The sequence below is a fragment of the Rhamphochromis longiceps genome, linkage group LG20 (genome assembly GCF_057381845.1).
Source record: "Rhamphochromis longiceps isolate RC_006_pf linkage group LG20, R_longiceps_female_GT1.1, whole genome shotgun sequence".
NCBI lineage: Eukaryota > Metazoa > Chordata > Actinopteri > Cichliformes > Cichlidae > Rhamphochromis > Rhamphochromis longiceps.
Genome location: NC_140576.1, coordinates 1386261 through 1406242, shown reverse-complemented (window position 1 = coordinate 1406242; position 19982 = coordinate 1386261). Strand labels below are relative to the sequence as shown.

Genomic DNA, 19982 nt, shown 5'->3' with positions numbered 1-19982 from the left:
TTGCACTTTCCTCCACAGCTCTCACGTTGATAACGAGTTACTTTGAAGATGAATAGCATAAACAGAAGAAAAAATGGTAACCAATAATCAAGTTAGGCCCATAATTACCACTGGCAGCATTAAACATGAACATACTGGTGTACTCGTAATTATAATCCATTATTCTGATATTGGCCATTCTGCACTACTTTTGCTTATTTAATACTTTTTTCTTTTTACTTGAGTGAGCTAACTCGTAAAGACTAAGAAGTATATTTACCCTGGTGTTGCTATGTTAAAGTTCTGAGCACTCTCTCCACCACTGAAACACATAAAAAGGCTGCTATGCAGAGTGCTGTAAAACACAACTGTCAGCGTGCACTAACTGACTCTCTGTGCCTGTCTTTCTTTCGCGCGCACTGCACGCTGACGCACACACTCAAGATGGGAATTTCATAAACAGCCCGGATCTTCTTCTGCCGTCACTGAGAAGGAGGCGGGTGCTAGTTGAAAGGGGGAGAAGGTCCAGACAGGAGCCGGGCATGTTCAAACATATCCAGGCAGAGCAGCCTACCAACCCGCACGGTGTCCTGTCATTGCGCACAGACGGAACTTATTCACAAACCTTGTTGTAATAGACAAATGTGTTTAACATCATATTTACTGTAGCGAATCTGTTTCCCCGAGGGACGTTGATACGGCAAGACACGCGATGCGTATTTAATAGATTCAGTATCTATCAGAGGATTAAGTTGTCTAGTGTCTGGTACTGAAGAGGTTCCTTCAGCGTGGAAATGTCCTTCGCGGCCAAGGCGATGAGAGACGGACTGCTAGAGAAGCGCAGCAGCGGACTTCTCCAGCTGTGGAAGAAGAAGCGCTGCGTCCTCACTGAGGACGGGCTGCGCCTGCACAACTGCAAAGGAGGCGGCGGTGATGCTCCGGGTTTGGCGTCGAGCTCCAAAGTCAAGGAGCTTCACTTTGAGCGCATGGTCACGGTGGACTGCGTGGAGTATAAGCGAGGGCTGGTGTACTTCACTGTGGTCATGGTTACGGGCAAGGAAATTGACTTTCGGTGTCCGCAGGACGGCACAGCGTGGAACGCAGAGATTGCTCTGGCTTTGGTGCGCTATAAGAACCTACAAGCCGTGCAGACCGGGAGGAACCGGCACCTGTCTACGGGACACCTGGGCAGCACTGGGGAGGACGAGGAGCTCTGATTGTCGAAGGTATCCTAAGTTGTTGTCTGGTTGGACTGAAATAGCTAGAAGTCAAAGTGTGACTTATTGGCGTGGGAAAGCTTTTATTTCATTTATGTAGAAATCATTTTATCTGGGCTCTGGAGAGAGTGGCACCACACCCTCTCATTGCTCAAATATCCTCAAGTTCACTCCCAGTAACTGAGACTGGCAGTGAATCCCAAGCAAATACCTCAGCTAAACAAACATCATCATCATCATCATCATCATCATCATCATCATTATTATTATTATTATTATTATTATTATTATTATTATTGGTTTTTCAAGCAATTGGCAGCTAAACGCACAGCCGTGTGCCGGCAGTAAAACACCTGACTTAACATGTTATTTCCTTTTTGTGCTAATCACCAAACAAGTTGTTGCAATAGCTGGATGGAAAGGAATGAAAAGACCGAGACTCTTGGGAATGAGGTGACACAGAGCTGAGAAGCACTCACGTTAAGCTCGTGCTGAAGGTTATTTACAAGAACCACTTCAGTGTTTAGATGTTCCACCGAGTTAGAGTCCTCTCCGAGTTTTTCTTACTATGCTCATCTGCCTGTACTACACCTCAGTAGACACAAACCAGCTTCACTTGAGGACATAATTAAGATGCAACGTGAGCCTTCAAAATAACATCTGCCTGCCCCTCCCTCACCAAGCAGTCGAGTATTTTTAAACACGCGCACAAACACACACACTGACTTTCCTTATGGGTTTAGTTGACATGAAGCAGTGGGACACTAAGGGTGTTAATCTGTCGTTGTGACTTTTGAGATCAAGGGTACAGTCGTCACCATCTAATGGAAACAGAGTTATTTAATGAAACCGGTCATCTCAAATGAACTCGTGACCCAAATGTGTGAGTCTGAACTATGAGCTCACAGTTTAGGAATCTGCAGCGATGGTTCTTTAAGAGAGCAGCTCTAGTCAAGTGCCTAAATTAACTTAGGAGCCGTGGTAACAGTGCAATTTAACTCATTACAAATGCACTTTTGAGCGACCCTGCTGCTGAACATAGACGTTAATAACCATATCTGTGCGTGTGTTTTAAATTATTTATTTCGTTTTTCAATGGTAAAAAATAAAATAAATAAAAATCTTTTTCTCTTCCTTCAGCCTTCCTACTTCCTTGGAGGGAATCAATAAGAAGGGGAAAGTAGTACAACTCACCAGATCCAGAGGATGCACAAAAAGGTCATCAGTGACCATGGAACAAACGACTGAGAACAAGTGTCACAGAAACTCATCTTGTCTTCCCTCATTCACTTGCAGTCACTCAAAGTATAGGAATCTGATAAACTGTGGATAAAGACTTTGTTTCTGTCCTGATCTCATTGCTTAAGGACAATTTGGAGACTCCTGCATAAAAAAGCTGTTTTCTGGGAACAGTTTACCCTTTGTGCCTTGATGTTTCAGTAGCATCTTCATTTTTGAACATCATTTTGCGACAGTTTTTGACGCTGCTGAAACAGGAGTCGATTTGTTCTGCAGGCTTGTTTTTGAAGGATTGGTATGACTTACTTTGAAAACTTTAACTTACAGAATGAGCAGATCTTTGAGGTTTTCTAAAGATGGAATTGAAGTATTTTGTTTCTGATATATTGCACTCTGTATACTACATATTTGCTTAAACCATGTACAGTATTAGAACTGTAAAATAATAATAATAAATTTTTGTAATCCAGATTTTTCTGACATATTTTAGTTGGTCTTCTATTTTTAAATGGTGTTTCACTTCATTTCACTGTTCACTGGGAAGTCTAAAGTCTTTTAGCACTGAACTGTCAGCCACAGTTTATTTTAGATTCAGACCATTAATTGCTAAGCTCATCTGTTTCCGGTTGTGCGTTAACCTTGCTGTTATAGCCTCTGGAAAACACACACACACACACACACACACACACACACACACACACACACACACACACACACACACACACACACACACACACACACACACACACACACACACACACACACACACACACACAGGGGCATGGTTTTCCTGCTATTGCGTGTGTGCTGAAGTCAGGGCACCTTTTGTTCTGAGCGGTTTGGAGGACTAATGAGAAGCACAGTGAGCCTGAGGCATGTGCACACAAACATCCACCCACACAGATTCACCTACAGGAACGTGTGTGCACACCCAGCATGAAGTTCATCCAGACCTAAGCATCAGCAGATTCTTGTCAAGGAGACATAGAATTTATTGTTCATTTAATCATCTTGTGCATGTTTTTGTGTGTATATCAAGAATATAGCAGTCTGTGTGTGATATGTTTAGCTGTGTGGCTCGGTGCACTTTTAGAATAAAGGGCTAGTTGTATAGCAACTTCTCGTGTTCCTGTGGAAAACCCCCATTGCCACACCGCATGAGTCAGCAAAGGACAAGGAGTGCTGCAAGAAGTAGAGATGGATCATTGTATTAAGCAGTATGTTTGCGTGTGTGGATTTGTGTGGAGAGCAGGTTTCACAGAGAATATATGTGAAGTAGAGCCGTGGAGAGGTTACACCTTTAAAGGTACAGTGTGTAAAATCTCACCACTAGAGGTCAGCAGATTGCAGTCAACAGAATTTAGTTTGCTATAGTGGCTGTTCATCTGTAGTGAGTGTAATCCAGGGGTGTCAAACAATGAGGTCCGGGGGCCAGAATCGGCCCAGCAAGAACTCTGATCTAATCTAATCTCCCCACAGTCATTAATACTACACCAAAGTAACTAGGTGTATGTGTCCCCTGATGTAAAATGAGTTAGAATGCCCTGTTTAGGCTTTTAGTCTGCTGTTTACCTCAACTGCCAATATACCTGTGTCCACCTCTGTTTACTCTGGAGGAGGCTGTGAAATTTAAAGTGTAAAGCTGATGAGTCAGTGAAGCTAACTTCTGTCTGATGAAGGCACTGAGGTGAGTTTTTGTCGGTAAGCACTGCTGCATTGCAGGTGTTAGCTGCTTGTAGCTGGCGTTTGTGAAACTTTCTTTGAAGAGAATCTAACATGGTAGGACTCGGACACTTAACAAATAGACTCTCATATGATGTGAGAATGTAACTAAACTGTTTATCAGAGGGAAACTTTGTTTTTTAGGAGACTTGAGACTAACATTAGCTTGCATAAAGGTAGATTTTAACCAGCTGTTTTTGTTTATTTAGCTAGCTAGTTGTCAGCTGGTTGGTGATAGTAAGATTACATTTATAACCCTCTGACAATAAGCAATTGGGCCAATATCTAGAATAAATAAGTATTTAAAAAAGTGTTGTTTTGGGGGGGTCGACTAGAATGTGATGGAACAGTTATGAAAGTGACAAGATACCAGCTAATAGCAAACATGTATCTACAGTATTATATGAAAACATACATTAACTTGCATCTTTTTCTCCCTCACAACACCAAAGTGTCATCCACTTCTTTTAAGCGTGTCTCAGTGCAATTATTCATTTCTATATGGGAGCTTGAGGGTCCTGCGCAGTATCTTAGCTGTTCCCAGGACTGCGCTCTTCTGGACAGAGATCTACGATGTCGTTCCCGGGATCTGCTGGAGCCACTCGCCTAGTTTGGGAGTCACCGCACCGAGTGCTCCGATTACCACGGGGACCACCGTCACCTTCACCCTCCACATCCTCTCGAGCTCTTCTCTGTTTAAACATCATCTTTCCAGGGAATCTGACAAACATGGAAAATAGAGCTACAATTAATTAAGAACCAGAGTGGTGTCAGATGTGGACTCACAATGTTCTCCTGATGTTGACACCAATGGGACCGTCTGTTGATTAGTTTATGTTGGAGTGCATTCTTCACTGACCAGAGCTCACTTCAAAAATCGTTGGCAAGCCTCCAGCTTCTCAGCTTCTAGAGATGGAGCTGCTGTGTAAATATTAAACCACTAGAGGTCTGTCTCGCCACTTTTAAGTGAGGAAAATGTCCGTGTGTGTGTGTACACCAGTCTGTGTGCATGAATCTGTGTCGGGCTTATCCAAGTTCTCAGATAATCTGTGTGTTTAAAAAGTTTTTTTCTGTTTTTTCCCTCTTTGGTTTACATTCTCCATTATCTGTTGTCACACACTGTGCAGGACTGCAAACAGAATGCCTTTGTGTGTGTGTGTGTGTGTGTGTGTGTGTGTGTGTGTGTGTGTGTGTGTGTGTGTGTGTGTGTGTGTGGTTGACTTTTATCAGTTTCTGGAAATTGCTGTTGGAAAGTTTTGGCCCTCTCTTTCTTTAAATGTTGTTTCAGTTCAGTTTCCAGGCATTTATTTGTACACAGCTCTCTTAAGGTCCTGCCTCAGCATTTTAATCAGACTTAAGTCTAGACTTTAACCGGGCCATCGCAACACCTGAGCAGAAGCCGTCTCCTTTCAGACAAGCCATATTTGCTTAGCCTTTTTCTAATTGTACTGTCGTGAACTTTAACCTTTAACATTCTCACTGAGGCTTGGAGAGTCTGAGTCACAGCGCTTAAGTTTTTTGCAATTTCACTGAGCATTGCTGATTCCGACTCTTGAGTTAAGGTTTATTTATCTCTCAGTTTACACATTTTACACATAAAATCATCTCATCAGACAGCACCTCAAATTATTAGACAATATGAATATCTTTGTATATATCTGTAGGAAACTCAAGCAACCTATTTATAAGTAATAGCAGACATGTGTTTAGAATTTCTGTGGTGGGACTGTGTGGGTGCAGCCACCCTTTTGTCTTCATTTGGATTACAGACGGTGTGGCGAGGTTTCACTTTGTCCATCAAAGACGCCCTCACATGCATGTCTGGCATTTTAATCTCTCCTTCGAGGTTCAGGTGTTAGTAAACAAAACCATGCCCCAGGTTCATGTAGCTGTACTCACTATGACAATATCACGAGTTAAATATGTTAAGCGTGCTAAGATGTTAATATGAGAATGTTAACATAATGTTTATCATTGCTGCCTAAGCCCTATTATTATCACCAGAATGATTGCGTAGAGAAGTCTGGGACTAATCCCTCCTCAACATGCATGCCTCGATCCAGAAGGAAAGGGACAGACTGCAATGTCCTTTATTAAATCTCCTTTTAATATGCAGTGTGAGAACTCATTTTTTGGTGTATTTGATGGTTTAACTTCCTGGTCTACAGTTTTGCACTTATCAGTTATAGATGATCCTGGAAACCAGATAAATAGAGCCAATATCTCCCCAAATAAAGCGCCTTGAGGCGACTGTTGTTGTGTTTTGGCACTATGTAAATAAAATTAAATTGAAAATTGAATTGAATATTTCTTTTGTCTTGGAAGAGGGTCTCTTCCCCCCTGCCATGTTCAGATTACCCCTTGTTTATCTGATATGGGGTAGATTCGATATGATGACAGACGTCTTGGCACACTGATGCCAGTTTATATTTTTCCATTTGTCAGTGTGACATCATGCTTTTTATTGCACTGATTGCTTGCAGGGTCGTCTACAGTATGCACTATACAGCTATCTGCAGTCTGTTAATAATGCCTCTTTGACACTCCTAAGAGGTGATTGACCAGTTTGCATTTGTGCATTGGTCTGCTAGTGCCATATTAGTGTCATAATCACAAAAACTCGATGGAAGTTTAACTCTTGATTTTCACAAGCAACGAATAAAGTGCAAAGTCAAGATACAGGGAAGTATTTAGTAATGGAGCGCGGTGCAGGGACTAAGCCGTGGAGCACCAGAAGACTGCAGGAGAAGATAAAACAGGTTCATGGCGTTTTCAGGTGAGTCTTGAGAGTCAATTTTTTATTGAGGATTTACTGGAATTGAGGAGAAGCATGCAGTGGTTTTAGAGGACATGAGTTTTCCAGGTGAACAATTTATTCAGGTTGTAGGTAACATAACTCCAACTGAGAGAGAAAGGTCAGATAACCAGAAAGCACACATAAAACGAGTCATAATTTGAGAGTCTTATTACCACCACAAGGGCAACAACAACCAGCCAGAGTGCAGGAACGTACACTGGCCTTTTATCCCTGAGAGGTGATCAGCGAACGGAAAGCAGGCGTGCAGGCAGCATTCAGGAGCCGAGGTAGACCCACCCACGGACAGAACAGCAAACCAGAGCACTGCCCAAACTCCACCTTAGATCAAGAGACTAACTAGTCATGAATAAAAGTATTAAGCTTGTTTACATTTCGACCCAATCGTGGTGCAAGAGGAAAAGTTCATATTCCCTAAAGGGAACTTAAATATCTGCCCCAAACTTTGTACCACGCCTGTTAAGTTGACTCAAACAGAAGAGACAAAGTCATCATGGATCAAAGACACGGCACGGGATCAATACAATCAAAAGTCCGGAAACCTTTTGGGTCACTATTAGCTTAAGTTTCACCGTACCTAAGTTATTAAAACACAAGTCATAAAAATGTTCATATAACCCTTGTTTGATGTTAAAACTCAACTTCCCCCCCTTTTTGACACATGGGAATGTGTCAAAAAGGGGGGGAAGTTGATCATTAAGTAGAAGTTGATCACCACTTCTACTTAATCTACTTACAAGTGTTTTTTCCCCCCCTTTATTTATTTATTTTTTACATAATTTCCTTTTCCATGCAGTCTATGGCCAGCTTATAGTTCATATTCATATTCACCTACAATTTGTCATTTGAGTTACTCTCATCAGCCTTCAGGCTCCAACTATATTGCCATTGTTTACATGAAAAATGAGCAGAGCAGGATTATGTACCAAGAAGGACGTGGCTGACTAATAATAGCGTCCACACAGAAAAGAAAGAGAGATCTGGACAATGGGCGGTGCAGTTAAATAGATGGCTCATCTCTGATCTGTCCATCGAGCTGCATCCATGGTCACATTTCTCCTGCCTCTGACTCTGGTAAGTTCCCTTCATAATACGCTCTGTGTGTAGAGTTAGACACAAGTTTTATATCTGTGCTTTCTTGATTTACTCTCCTGATATTTAGACTGTAGTGTTGATATTTTAACCTTTGCATTTGTCAAAAATGTGTCATGCATCTCTGTACAGTGAGAATACAGATTGATCTAGTGTTAGTTTATTCAATATGTCAACCTGGTGAACAGCGGGGACATAGAACAGCAGAGACATAGACAATAATAAGTGTTTCAGTGCTATTTTGCTAGCAGCCCAGGTCCATCTTTGGGCACAGACTGTGTGTACACTAAAGCTGTGCTACCATAAAGCCAAAGCAATGGGATGATCAGCTGAAATAATACAAACTGGGGAGTTTAAATCTGCAGCCAAAGCAACTATGTTCAAATCCGAGGTTGACGTAAACTTTCCAAAACACTTTGGGTGGGTTTTTTTTTCATTGCCAAGTTGGCCGCACCACAGAGGGTCATAAGCATCCATGAGTTACTAGCAATAAATCCCTGATCCAGGCTGGGCACCCCAGAGCACAGTCACCCACCACAGCTGTCTATCAGTTGTCCCCTGGTCTATTTGGGGAGACAGGCCACTCTAAATTCCTCTTGGCCAGATAATCCTGAGGAGAAAGACAGGGATAAGGGACAGAAGAGATGGATGAGGGACGGCTATCTGTCTGGAATTTTCCTAATCCGCTAAGGCAGATCGTAACCCCATCATGCTAGGTGGTCTTATGTGGTGCCATTCTCAAATGGAGCCAAATAGTGAAATGAGAGGGGAGGTATGAGGAGAAAGGCTGGCTTAAATTGAAAGAGTGAAAGGGTGAGTGCTGCAAATCACTTGCAAATTTGATGAAGGACAAAGGGCACGAGACTGAGGAAAGGTAAGACCAGGTAATAACAAAAGTGAAAACAACACTTTAACAATGAGGTGTGACGATAAATTAAGTATCTTAAACACATCTTAGTGGTGTTAATGCGTCACTGTTTTTTATGGCATGTGGTAGAAAAGCAAAACTGCACTCGGTAAGTTCTGTGAAAAACTAGCACACTGATTCCACAAACATTTTGTGCCTGTATGATATTTTCATGCACAACAAACACATTTTCTTAAACATGCATTTAAAAAAAGACAAAAAAGCTTCAGCAACCTCAGACTTTAAAATGGATTTAAGGTTGCCTAGACCAGCAACTTCCTTTTGTCCAAACAGGTGAAGACCGCTTAACACCTCTTATCCTCTGTCAATTCATTATTAACAATTTCCCCACCTATTGTTTGGCTCCATTTCTATATTGTTCGGTTTTAGACTTTTATAATCCATCCGCACGTGGATTTGTATATTTTTTTATCTGATCCGCTGACAAACAAATACTGCCAATGGTTCAGGGTGTGTGTTTCTGTGTGTGTTTCTAATCTCTCCCGTCTCTTTTCCAGTGAGATCTCAACAGCAGGATGCCTGAACATGTGTGAGTGTTTTCTTACTATAGATACACAGACATTAAAAAACACAAAAACAGGTATTTTAAATTATGTATGTTTCTCTTCTTTTACAGCCAAGAGGTAAGACCATCTGGCTGCTAACTTGTTGATACAATATTCAACAATTTTTATAACTAAGTTAAGCTACTAAACTACATATACATCATATTTACGGATAATCTTGTGAATCATCTGAACCATGCAGCGGAAACCCAAGATCTCAGCCTCAAGGAAGCTGATGCTCAAGGTACGAGAAATCATCTGCAGACTTATTTGATTTATTTATGTAATACATGTGTTCAGCCCACAGGAGGGCAGCAGATACAGACAACTGAAAGAAAGCCAGCATCTGAATGTTTCACTTGTCATTTGAGAAAAAATGATGTGATGAGGTGTTTTGAAAGAATCTGAACGCATATGGAAAACATTATTTTATGTTGGTTTGACAGAGTCTGATGGTGGCAAAGGCCAAGGAGGAATTGGAGCAGGAGATTTTAGACAAAGAGGAGGAGAAACATAGGTACCTGGCTGAGAGAGCGCCTCCTTTAAACATGAGTGGCCTGAGCCTTGGCCAGCTTCAGGTATGTTCCCTACAGATTCCCCCAAATCTCTCATTTTTCTTTCCATCCTTTGCAGCTACAACTTAGATCATTCCCAAATTATGTCAATAAAGCAAATCAGGACAAGAAACCAAGTAAAGAAAGGACTGCACATGATTTCATACTAAGTTTTCCTTTGTGCATGTGTAGGATCTCTGCAGGGAGCTACATGCTAAGATAGATGTAGTTGACGAGGAGCGATATGACATTGAAGCTAAGGTCATGCTCAACACACGCGAGGTTGGTACACTTTATTATCCCAGCGCATTTCCAATAAGTAGAATTTGAAATGTTTCATATCAGTTATACGTATATTATGCAACACTATGAGCACCATGAGAAACTCCTACATCCTGCTCCCTCCACTCTGTGTCACTCGACCAGATTAAAGACCTGAATATCAAGGTGCTGGACCTCAGGGGGAAATTCAAGAGGCCTAATCTTCGACGTGTCCGTGTGTCAGCTGACGCCATCCTTCGCTCGCTGCTGGGATCCAAGCACAAAGTCTCCATGGACCTGCGAGCCAATCTCAAGTCTGTCAAGAAAGAGGACACTGAAAAGGTGCATGAAAAATGGATAAAAGAGAAGATGCAATCATGCATATGCACACAGAATACAATGAAACCAGCCTGAGCAATGTCTGTGCCATCCTTAGAGCACAGATATGCATTCAGGTACTGTAAGATACAGACATGATGTCAGCGCTTCAGATGTCATGGAACACCTGGAAACAGTGTGTGTGAAAAGTGTGTTTATTAAGACACCGAGTAGGAAGCCACTGCAGGGCGGGGGCCGTGTGTTTGTGAGAGAAGGCACCGAACACAAGACAATGATCCCATTGTACACCGAATATAAGCTTTTGTGGCCACGTCTCCCAACTCCTGAGTGCATGCATGTGCAGATTAGCTTGTTCCGGTGTGTGTATACCTGTGAATGAATGTGTGTCTCTCCAAGTGTGAGGTAAACCAGTTATACTAGTATGGTAATAAACAATTCTCCAAAGGGCTTCCCATTGAATTGAACAGGTCTCAAAGGCTTAGATGCAACAATAACATTTTCTGAACCTGCTCTACTTTGCAGCCTCTGTTTTTAGTCTTTTATACTCTCTGTTGCACAATCCAACTGTCTCCCTTATCTGCAGAAGAGGCCAGTGGAGGACAGTGACTGGAGGAAGAATGTGGAAGCCATGTCAGGGATGGAGGGAAGGAAGAAGATGTTTGATGCCGCTAAAGGTTCTGCGCAGTGAAGCCAGGAGGTGGGCTGGGGTCACATCAGTGACATCACTCCCCTACATCTGAATCTGTCCTGGTCTTCCTGGGTCTATTGTGGCGTCTGTGTTGTTGTTTCGCGCTGATGTCCCTGCGGATGCTCCTGCCATGGAGGTGACAGTATGCCCCCACACCCCTGAAAGGCTTTCAACTATTCTGTCAGCTTTGTTTTTGATAAGGTGTTCAAATGACTCTGTCTGTTATGTAAGATTATTTGTACTTTTCACACCATGTTGCACCAAAGCCTCAGACAATCGGCCTGATGTTTGTATGGCGGACAAATGTGCCAAATTAAACTGTACGTGTGATTGTTTTGCTTGGGGATAAACTTTAACCTTGTAATGTAGATTATCAAATAATAGTGGTAAAAAAAAAAAGGTGCACTTCATTGGCTGGACTGAAAGGGAAAAAGAACGAATAAAATATCAAAAGTATACTTTACATGAAACATTTTTCTGTGTGATACTCCTTCATGTGTGATCAGCTGCTGTATTCAGATATATAAACTGCTTTTATAAACTCTGAGAATTTTAGTTTCTGTGATCCTGTCGCAGTAGGACCAGCTTTTTATTGCAGGTTGCAGACAGCAGATAGAGCAAATGCACATAAGAACACGTGCAGTTTAAATGGTTTGTGTGTGTTCTTATGGCTAAAATATCATCCACTACTAAAAAATGCTTATTTCTACTCCAGTCTGAACACAATTTGTTCAGTCTGTGATGCCAACCTTGCCAACAACTCCCATATGGTTAAGACATTTAACTGCTAGATCATACTGACTGGGATTGACTCCCAGGACACCTGGGATTAATGGGAACAATACCTTGCTGTGCTCAACCTCACTAAAAGAAAGTTCCTACTTTGATCCGATGAATCCGCTCTGCAACCTAATATATACTTAAAAACGGCAAGCATCACTACTGCTAATAGCTTTTCAATATTGGTTACAGTTACTTGTTAGTTTGAAGGATTGCTGTTTGCTGCAACAACTTGTACATTTGAACTGATATGCTTTGTGTGCATGCTGTCCAGATGTAAAGCACTTCTGTGTGTTTTGCATGTCCATAAAGCACACTCTGCTTCAGTACTTTTTAAAAATCGCCTTACCCAAATGGATGCAAAGCACCCGCAGTCGTCTTGTGTCTGTAAATATAACTTTTGTTGGGAATGCCTTTCTGTTTTATTTCCGTTTGTTTGATCAGGTCTTTCCTGAAAATGTAAGACTAACTTTAGACACAGGAACATTAGAACAGACTGAATGGACACTGATGCATAAACACACAGAGTTCATTACAGGACCTAAAATGATACAGCACCGGTGCAGGCAGGGGCATGCAAACTATTTCCATAAGATAGCAGATGCATGATAGACCAACAACGCATGCTATAAGACAGCCTCTTCTTTAAATAAATGGGAAGCAGACTTTCACAGGTGAAACTTGAAAGAGTCTTGATATGCATCTTATGCTATGCCTCAGTTATCAGTTACGATAATATCTAACTTTGTTTACTGAGGAACTGCACAGAGTATAACAGACACAGATGTGATATAAAGAGTGTAGGTCAGAGTCCAACACACATGGGCTCCAGAGAAAGGTGTGGACTCACACAGCAAACACTCTGACTCAGACTGTAGTGAGAGTCCAGTACAAGAAAGGATAACATATATTTGTATGCTTTATTATTATCATTTAATAAGAGTTTGATTGCTATTAACTACTTGTTGTACTTGTACAGGTTTTCCTTTTAGCTACAGCCTGTAAGATCCACACAAACAAAATGAATACAAGTGTAAGATTAATTATTCTGGGATGTTTTATTGCCATTGCCCGAATAAGCGAAGTGTCCAGGGGCGGGAAAGGAGTGCCAGGTACAGGTATTACGCTTTCCACACTTCCACTTCCACCATACAAGGTGCTCTCTGGCGCGCGCTCTCCCCACCCCTCACTCAGTCTGTCAGGTGGGGAGCTTACCTTTGTGGTCACGTGACGCGTCTGTGCGCTGCACCGGGCTAAAGGTGGACTGCTTTGTGCCGAGGTGACTGTAATTCGACTGCCGTCGTCTGAGTGTCAGTCGACTTCGTCTGTGATCGTAGCTGGAAACTATTTTATTTTCTCAATATGTCTGTAAGTCGGAGAAACTGGTCGGCTTTGTCCAGGTAAGATTCAAGGACTTCTGGGTTTCTGTAGCGACTAATTACCTGTGTTACCTGCGTTTCAGAGCGATGCCCGCGCCTATGCTTTTTAATAGATGCTGGATGTTTAGGAACGCGCATAATTGTTGCATGTTGCAGGGTTTTCACTCTGGCAACAAAGCATCCCAATTTGGAAGAAATGATTTATTACATTCATATAGTAACTGTGTAACATGCAGTCAAACTGTGTCGGTTGGTGTCACTGTTATACTGTCACTTCTGCCTTTTTTTGCCCGTTACAGTCTAGAGATAACGGAGAGTTTTGTTCTGTTTGGCCCTTGTTGAGCTCAGTTAAAAAGGAAACACCAGCCTGCCGCTCTGCAGCTGGCTGATTGAATCCACTGATAATTCTTTTTAAACAGGATGCAAAATACAGCCACAAAAAGCGGTTGATGAACAAGTAAAGCAGGTTCCCTGTAACACTTATTAATCTTTTCTTTTAAAGTACAAACCAAAAACAAATAGTGTGGAGGATCCACTCATCAAGTTCTCATGTACAGCACGCTGTTTTACATGTGTCCACCACCCGTATCCTCACTGAGCCTCTGTTGTTTTTGTTTGTTTGTTTTTCCATATTCGCTGATTGTCTTGATTCAGCCTTGCACGACAGTGGACAATGGAGGACGAGGAGGAGGTGGAGCGGGAGAAGAGGAGGAGGGTGAAGAGCTCAAGCACCAGTGCTGACCAAGATGATGACTTCAGCCCCACTCCCACTCCTACAAACACATCTGCCAGCGAGAGCGCCTTTGGGACAGACTCCTCAAGTGAAATGTCCCAAAGCTCCAACAGGTTGTTCTCATAGTTTAGTAAAACAAATATGTCACGTTGGACTCATACGCTGTCTAAACACAATCCTCTTTGTGGACTTTGTCTGTGTGACTGTTTTGTTCTTTTGGTTTCTGAAGGCCTTTTTAGTGGTTTCAAACTAGCAAAGGGATGATTCTCACAGTTTTGCCCCATGGGAGTGTTTCTGTATACATTTCAAACCCATGAAAACACCTGATACTCACGCAGGGAAAGTATGAAATGCTGTCAGAAACCCCGACAGCTGAGTACCTGTCTTCAAAGAGCCTTTTATAATAGAAACCTGATCAGATGCAGGAATCTTTTTAGGTCTCTCTAGAGACCATTCATCACATGTGTTGGTCATTAATGTGCACATATGTACTGTTTATTGCCAGCATGGAGCAGGTACAGCTTGACTTTGTGGAGATGCTGCGAGTGCGTGACGAAAGGCGAAGGATGAGGCACGTGGAAACGTTGAGACAACAGAAGGATGGAGGGGAGGATGAAGCTGAGGTCAGCAAAGGAGGAGGTGCCAGGGTAGAGCTGCTGGGAGACATGGATGAAGAGAAGGAAAGTGTTGTCAAACCACAGCCACCAGTAAAAACATCTTCTCACAGTCCCACCAGCAGCAGCAAAAGTAGAACCAGCATCTCAAGCAACAAAGTAAGAAGGAAGTTGCTCCTTAATTTCTGGAAGAAAATCTAAAGAAAAAAACATCTCACAGATCTTTTAAATGTGCTTGAGTTTCACAAGACTGCAACAGTGAAAGTCTGTAAGTCAGCTGCCAAATAACGATGTAAATCGAGATTTTTCACGTGATTATTTAGAACTTTTGTCCACCTGGAGTGGAAGAAACAAGGTCATAACCTCAGTTTTGATTAAATGACCAACAGAGAGATTTTGTTGATTCTCTGAGAAACGTTACAAATGATAAAACATGAACTGACAGATCCTTTGACAAGAAAGCACCAATCTTCCCTCACACACTAAGTCATGACACCAGTAGCAGCACCCTGTACAGTTAACTGCTATCCCACACAGAGGGGGGAGTTAATTATTCTCTAGATTTTACAACAACAAACCGTTTTTTGTAGTGCAGCATATGATGTCATTTTTGCTATTAAAGACCAACACTGGTGTGGGCATTTTCCTCCTGTGCTCACAAGAAGAAGTTAGAATCTACTTTTAACTTACAGCTTTAGAAAAAGAAGACAACCCTTTACTCCCCGTCTTGTTTCCGGACTTGAACTCTCCCCGCGAGTCAAGTGACCATGCAAATCATCTCTAAAGCTTTGATAAGACGTGCTTAAGGCCATAATTTGAACTTTATCTTTTATTACCTTCGCAGGCTGCTTTAGCTCTGTGTATCTGCAAATGAGGCCATAACCGCGCCGTGTTATGTAATGCAAGGTGTGTCGTCTGTACAAAAGCTTGTGTGCTATGTGCTCATGCTGATTGTCTGCCTGTTTCTTCCTTTGTCAGCATGAAAATGAAGAGTCATCAGGCAAAGACCCTGATCCAAAACCCTCCTCCAGCCCAGCTCGCAAGTTTGTCAGGTTAACAGTGACATTTCTTTTTTGCTGCTCTTTTGTTCTTTGTTGGCTGATCACCTAAAAGGATCAAATGCATTTTATTTAGATAAGATAAAGGTTACTGATTCCACAAATGGAAATGAAAGCACCAGAACAATGTAGAAATATAAAAGAGAAAACAGGACGTATAAGATTGTTTTGTATAGATTGTGAACCACATAAAGATAACCAGAGAATAAGATGGAAGAGTAAAAAAAATCTGCCTTCAGTTTTCACGTTAGACGCACTTTAAGATTTAATTTAGGCAACAGATCAGAGAAAACTGTACTTTCAGTGGTCACTAGTTCCTTTCTCTTCAACTTCTCCTTAAACTCACTTCTCTTTCTTGCCTTTCAGTTCTGTCTCCATCTCACTTGACAAGAGTCCATCTGCCAGCGGGCGCACAACTCCCATGAGCCCCGGTTCTCCGTCAGCCCCCTGGTCACCTCGCGAACACTGGACTTCCCCCCAAAGCCCTGTTCACAATGGGCACACAGAGGAGGTAGTTCACCACACACACTCGCACAAAGAAACACAAACACAAATAAACTGACATGTTCGTCTCAGCTTCAAGCTTTGCTTGTCAAATGCTGTATAAGGCCAGGTAAGCACTGACGCTGCATCTTATCAATCCAGTGTGGGCACCAGCGCCCTCTGGTGTTATAAAGAGTAAAGGTTCCTTATGGCGGTAAAAACAGTCTTGGCTCCAGAGAGGTACCTGCAGCTAAACAGCAAACCTAAGTTGTTTTAATTTCTCTCAGACCGGCGTGAATCGCTCCACCAGTGGAAACTTTGAACAGGCAAACAAACCTGCCTTCATCAGACAGAGCTCCAGGACTGTATCTTTCAGGGTAAACACTGACACACACGCACACACAAATACATGCACGAGGACACAAAACCATTCAGGCATTCTTCCTGGCAAACGTCAGCATGAACTTTTGCCAATTTGACTGTTAAAACACGATTTTATCTGCCGTCAGCTTTCAGAATATCAGTTCAGGATAATTTGCTTGTGCCAGTCAAGCTTCCAGCTCATGTTAATAGCTACATGAATATTGACCAGCTCTTACTGCTGACTGGTTGCTTTGTTAACACCCAAACACATCCCCGTGCAGAGGATTATTGAGCAGGTCACTTGCTGTAAGTGCCGCTAACACGCACTCACACAGGCTCGGTCTTCCACAGATGATGAGAAAGAAAGAAGAGGATCCTTCGCCGCTCCAGAGGAGGTAAGGAAACAGCCTTGTGTTCATTTTGTATCAGCCTCGCTTAGTTGGTTTGCTGACTTGCTTCTTCTGTTGTAGCTCCAGTGTGAGGATGGCCTCCAAGAAGTTTGAACCCAACACCGTGAGATAACTTTAATTGACTTTCACCTAATATGATTGATAATCAGTAATCATTCATCGCTTATCCATTATTTTCTTGTTTGGCACTTTACAAAAACACAATTATATTTACAGTTATAGGATTATGAGATCTGTAGACCTGCTAGCACTACACACAATGTTATGCACAATTTACAGTGTTGATTGTCTTTGTTTTGAAGCAGGACCAAAATGAGGATGAAAACAAAGCGTCATCTTTCCAGAGAAAGTGAGTTTGACAATTTTTTAATCTTTATTTATTTGTTTATATTTTATTGAGTGTAACTGATTACACTTGTACATTAATGTATTCTGTCTTCCCAGCTCTAGGCAGAGGATTTCATCTAGATCCATCCAGGAAAAGATGGAGAGGCTGGCTCAGGCAGCGCAGGTCAGCCTCTCAGCCCTCCATGTACTAAAGGGGAAATTATGTTCCTGTGTTCTGTAGCAAACATCAACTGTCAGTCGCCAATGGTCTTCTCTTGGCTCTTCATCCACAGAAGTCTGAGCTGACGCGATTCCCAGATGTCACCCAGAGGACTCTGGTCCTGCTGGAAGAAGTGTCCAGGAAGAGAGAGATCTTTGAGAAGGAGCAGCAGGTGCAGAGCCCCACCAGCCCCGGAGTTTCCAAACAGGTACACTCATCATTCGCCCAAAAGCTCTTTTCAGTATTAGATGTGTGCGTAGCGTTAGTTAACAAATGATTTTGTAACTGTTGTTGATTTCAGGAAATTAGAGGCTTGACATCAGGAATGTCAGAGCGGATCAACCGCTGGCTCCACAAGAGCAACAAAGCTGGGTCTTCGCACAGTCCTGCTGTAAGTGCAGTGTATGGAAGCCAGGGGGCAGTATTACTCTTTGAGCTGTAAGTCCTGGCTGAGCAGGACGTAGTTCGTTGTTTGTGTTGCCTACATTAAATTAAAGAGTTTGCCATTATGTAGGTAACTACGTAAAACGCATGACTGTCGTTAATCGTGAAGAAAGTTCTGATCAATTAATTCTTTTTTCTACTCTGGTAAACTCAGTAAAGTCATTTAGGCATTAAATGAATGGGAACGTTTCATTTAATTTCAAAAGTAGCTCAAAGAATTTGATCTTAAGAATTTAGAGTTGGATGTTTAACTTAATTAAGCTGTTCAGAAAGCTTCATACGACATACCCAACTTGCTGTTAGATTTAGCAGTGCATGTTTTTGGCTGCAGAAATCTTATCTTTGTTATATCTGAGCAGAAACAATATCTATCTGGGTAAATTCATAAGCACACTTTAAAGCAGAGGGTCGCCTACAGAAACACTGGCATGACTGACTTCGTGCTAATCTGTCCTAACATCACTTTTGTCAGAGTAGAGTGACCCGTTCCTCCTGCTTTGTGCCATTGGCTTTTTAGCAGTTATCTGAGCATGAAGAAATGCTTAAGTCAGTCCAAATTGTCAGACGACATAAAGACCATTTTAGGGTGTGTTTACAAAACTATTTGCCCCGTAAGAGGTCCCTGCTTCAGAAATATTTCAAGACTCCAGATTTAAAGAGTGTTTTTTTCTTTCTCTTCACTGTAATAAGAACTGATATAATGATTCTGTTTCTGATTTGTAGGATTTGAGACATGTGGACATTTCTAGTAAGAGGAGCCTGTTTGAGAATAGCGGTGAAGACAGTGTCTCTAAATCCAGCCCTGGAAAAATCTGAAGTGAAGGAAGTTTATTTATAATGTCCAACAGGTAAGGATACAAGTGCTACTGAGTTAGTCTTACATGCTGTGGAGGCAGATTTACCAACTCCACAAATGAAGCAAACAAGAGGAAGCCGTACATGTTTCACTGAACTTTAAAGGCGCTCCTTCAATTATAAATTGCTCTTATTGTGCTTGTATTTGCAGGATTGCAGGATTTTAAGATGGCGAAGGGAGAGGCAGAGATTTGGAAGATTAACGGATTTGATGACTGAGTGATTTTTTTCCCCTTTGCCGTCAAAGCACAAATGTAAAACAGGCAGGAGGAAGAGAGAGAAATGGCCTGTTGGGTTGTATCTTTAGAGGACTGAAAAGGACGAAACTGCTTTTAAAGTTAAAAAGCTTCTATCTTACACTTTTGCTTTGTTTCTTTAAAAAATAAGTGTGCCTACTTTTAACATTAAAATACCCCCAAAAAAACGTGTCAGTGATGTTTTATTTGTTCGCCTTAACGTTGTGTAATTTCTTTGAGCACTTTAAACAGGTGAAGGTTTAAGGATTATATCTTTTACTGAATTACACTGCTGGGATTGCTGGAGTTGTAATATGTGTGTGTCTTGTTTAATTTGCCAGTGTAATTTTTTTCTTTTTTTTTGGTTTCATCTGGACTTGTGGACGAGATTCTGTCTTTCTAAGTAATAAAATGTTTTACTACCATAACTGTCTGTCACTATTTCTTTTTAAATAGCCCTGGATGAATAAACGCACTTTACCTTATCTCAGACCGGGATGCATATAGATAAGCGCTCCGTGCCTGTGTTTCGTCTACAACAAGGTGCCATACAAGGAAACCAGAATGTGTGTGTGTGTGTGTGCGTGTGTGTGTGTGTGTGTGTGTGCGCGCGAATCAGCTGTCTGTGATCTTTTTGGCTCTGCAGCCCACAGTCATGCCTTTTTGGGAAATGGTGATAAAGGAGAGTACATGCTATCTAG

The 19982-nt window shown here is 41.9% G+C and overlaps 3 protein-coding genes across 5 annotated transcripts; all 3 read left to right on the top strand.

Moving 5' to 3' along the window:
* Positions 1-504: 504 nt before the first annotated feature.
* On the top strand, positions 505-2755 carry phlda3 (pleckstrin homology-like domain, family A, member 3). The gene is made up of 2 exons (XM_085394918.1): positions 505-1205; positions 2337-2755. The coding sequence occupies exon 1, from the start codon at positions 774-776 to the stop codon at positions 1194-1196; it is 423 nt and encodes a 140-aa protein (XP_085251044.1). The 5' UTR covers positions 505-773; the 3' UTR covers positions 1197-1205; positions 2337-2755.
* A 5207-nt stretch (positions 2756-7962) lies between these two features.
* tnni1a (troponin I type 1a (skeletal, slow)) lies at positions 7963-11849 on the top strand. 3 transcript variants are annotated; one of them, XM_085394048.1, is made up of 7 exons: positions 7963-8046; positions 9490-9521; positions 9609-9781; positions 9984-10115; positions 10284-10373; positions 10518-10694; positions 11275-11849. In XM_085394048.1, the coding sequence occupies exons 3-7, from the start codon at positions 9734-9736 to the stop codon at positions 11377-11379; spliced, it is 552 nt and encodes a 183-aa protein (XP_085250174.1). In that variant the 5' UTR covers positions 7963-8046; positions 9490-9521; positions 9609-9733; the 3' UTR covers positions 11380-11849. The 3 variants fall into 3 exon arrangements, with proteins under 3 accessions (XP_085250174.1, XP_085250175.1, XP_085250176.1); XM_085394049.1 differs by lacking the exon at positions 7963-8046 and adding an exon at positions 8168-8938; XM_085394050.1 differs by lacking the exon at positions 7963-8046 and adding an exon at positions 8931-8948.
* A 1511-nt stretch (positions 11850-13360) lies between these two features.
* lad1 (ladinin) lies at positions 13361-19702 on the top strand. Its single transcript, XM_085393656.1, has 14 exons — positions 13361-13559; positions 14193-14384; positions 14777-15044; positions 15864-15937; positions 16310-16454; positions 16714-16803; positions 17141-17184; positions 17260-17302; positions 17505-17548; positions 17644-17710; positions 17820-17954; positions 18048-18137; positions 18914-19038; positions 19197-19702. Exons 1-13 carry the CDS (start codon positions 13522-13524, stop codon positions 19004-19006), a joined length of 1323 nt encoding a protein of 440 aa, XP_085249782.1. The 5' UTR covers positions 13361-13521; the 3' UTR covers positions 19007-19038; positions 19197-19702.
* The last annotated feature ends 280 nt before the right edge of the window (positions 19703-19982 follow it).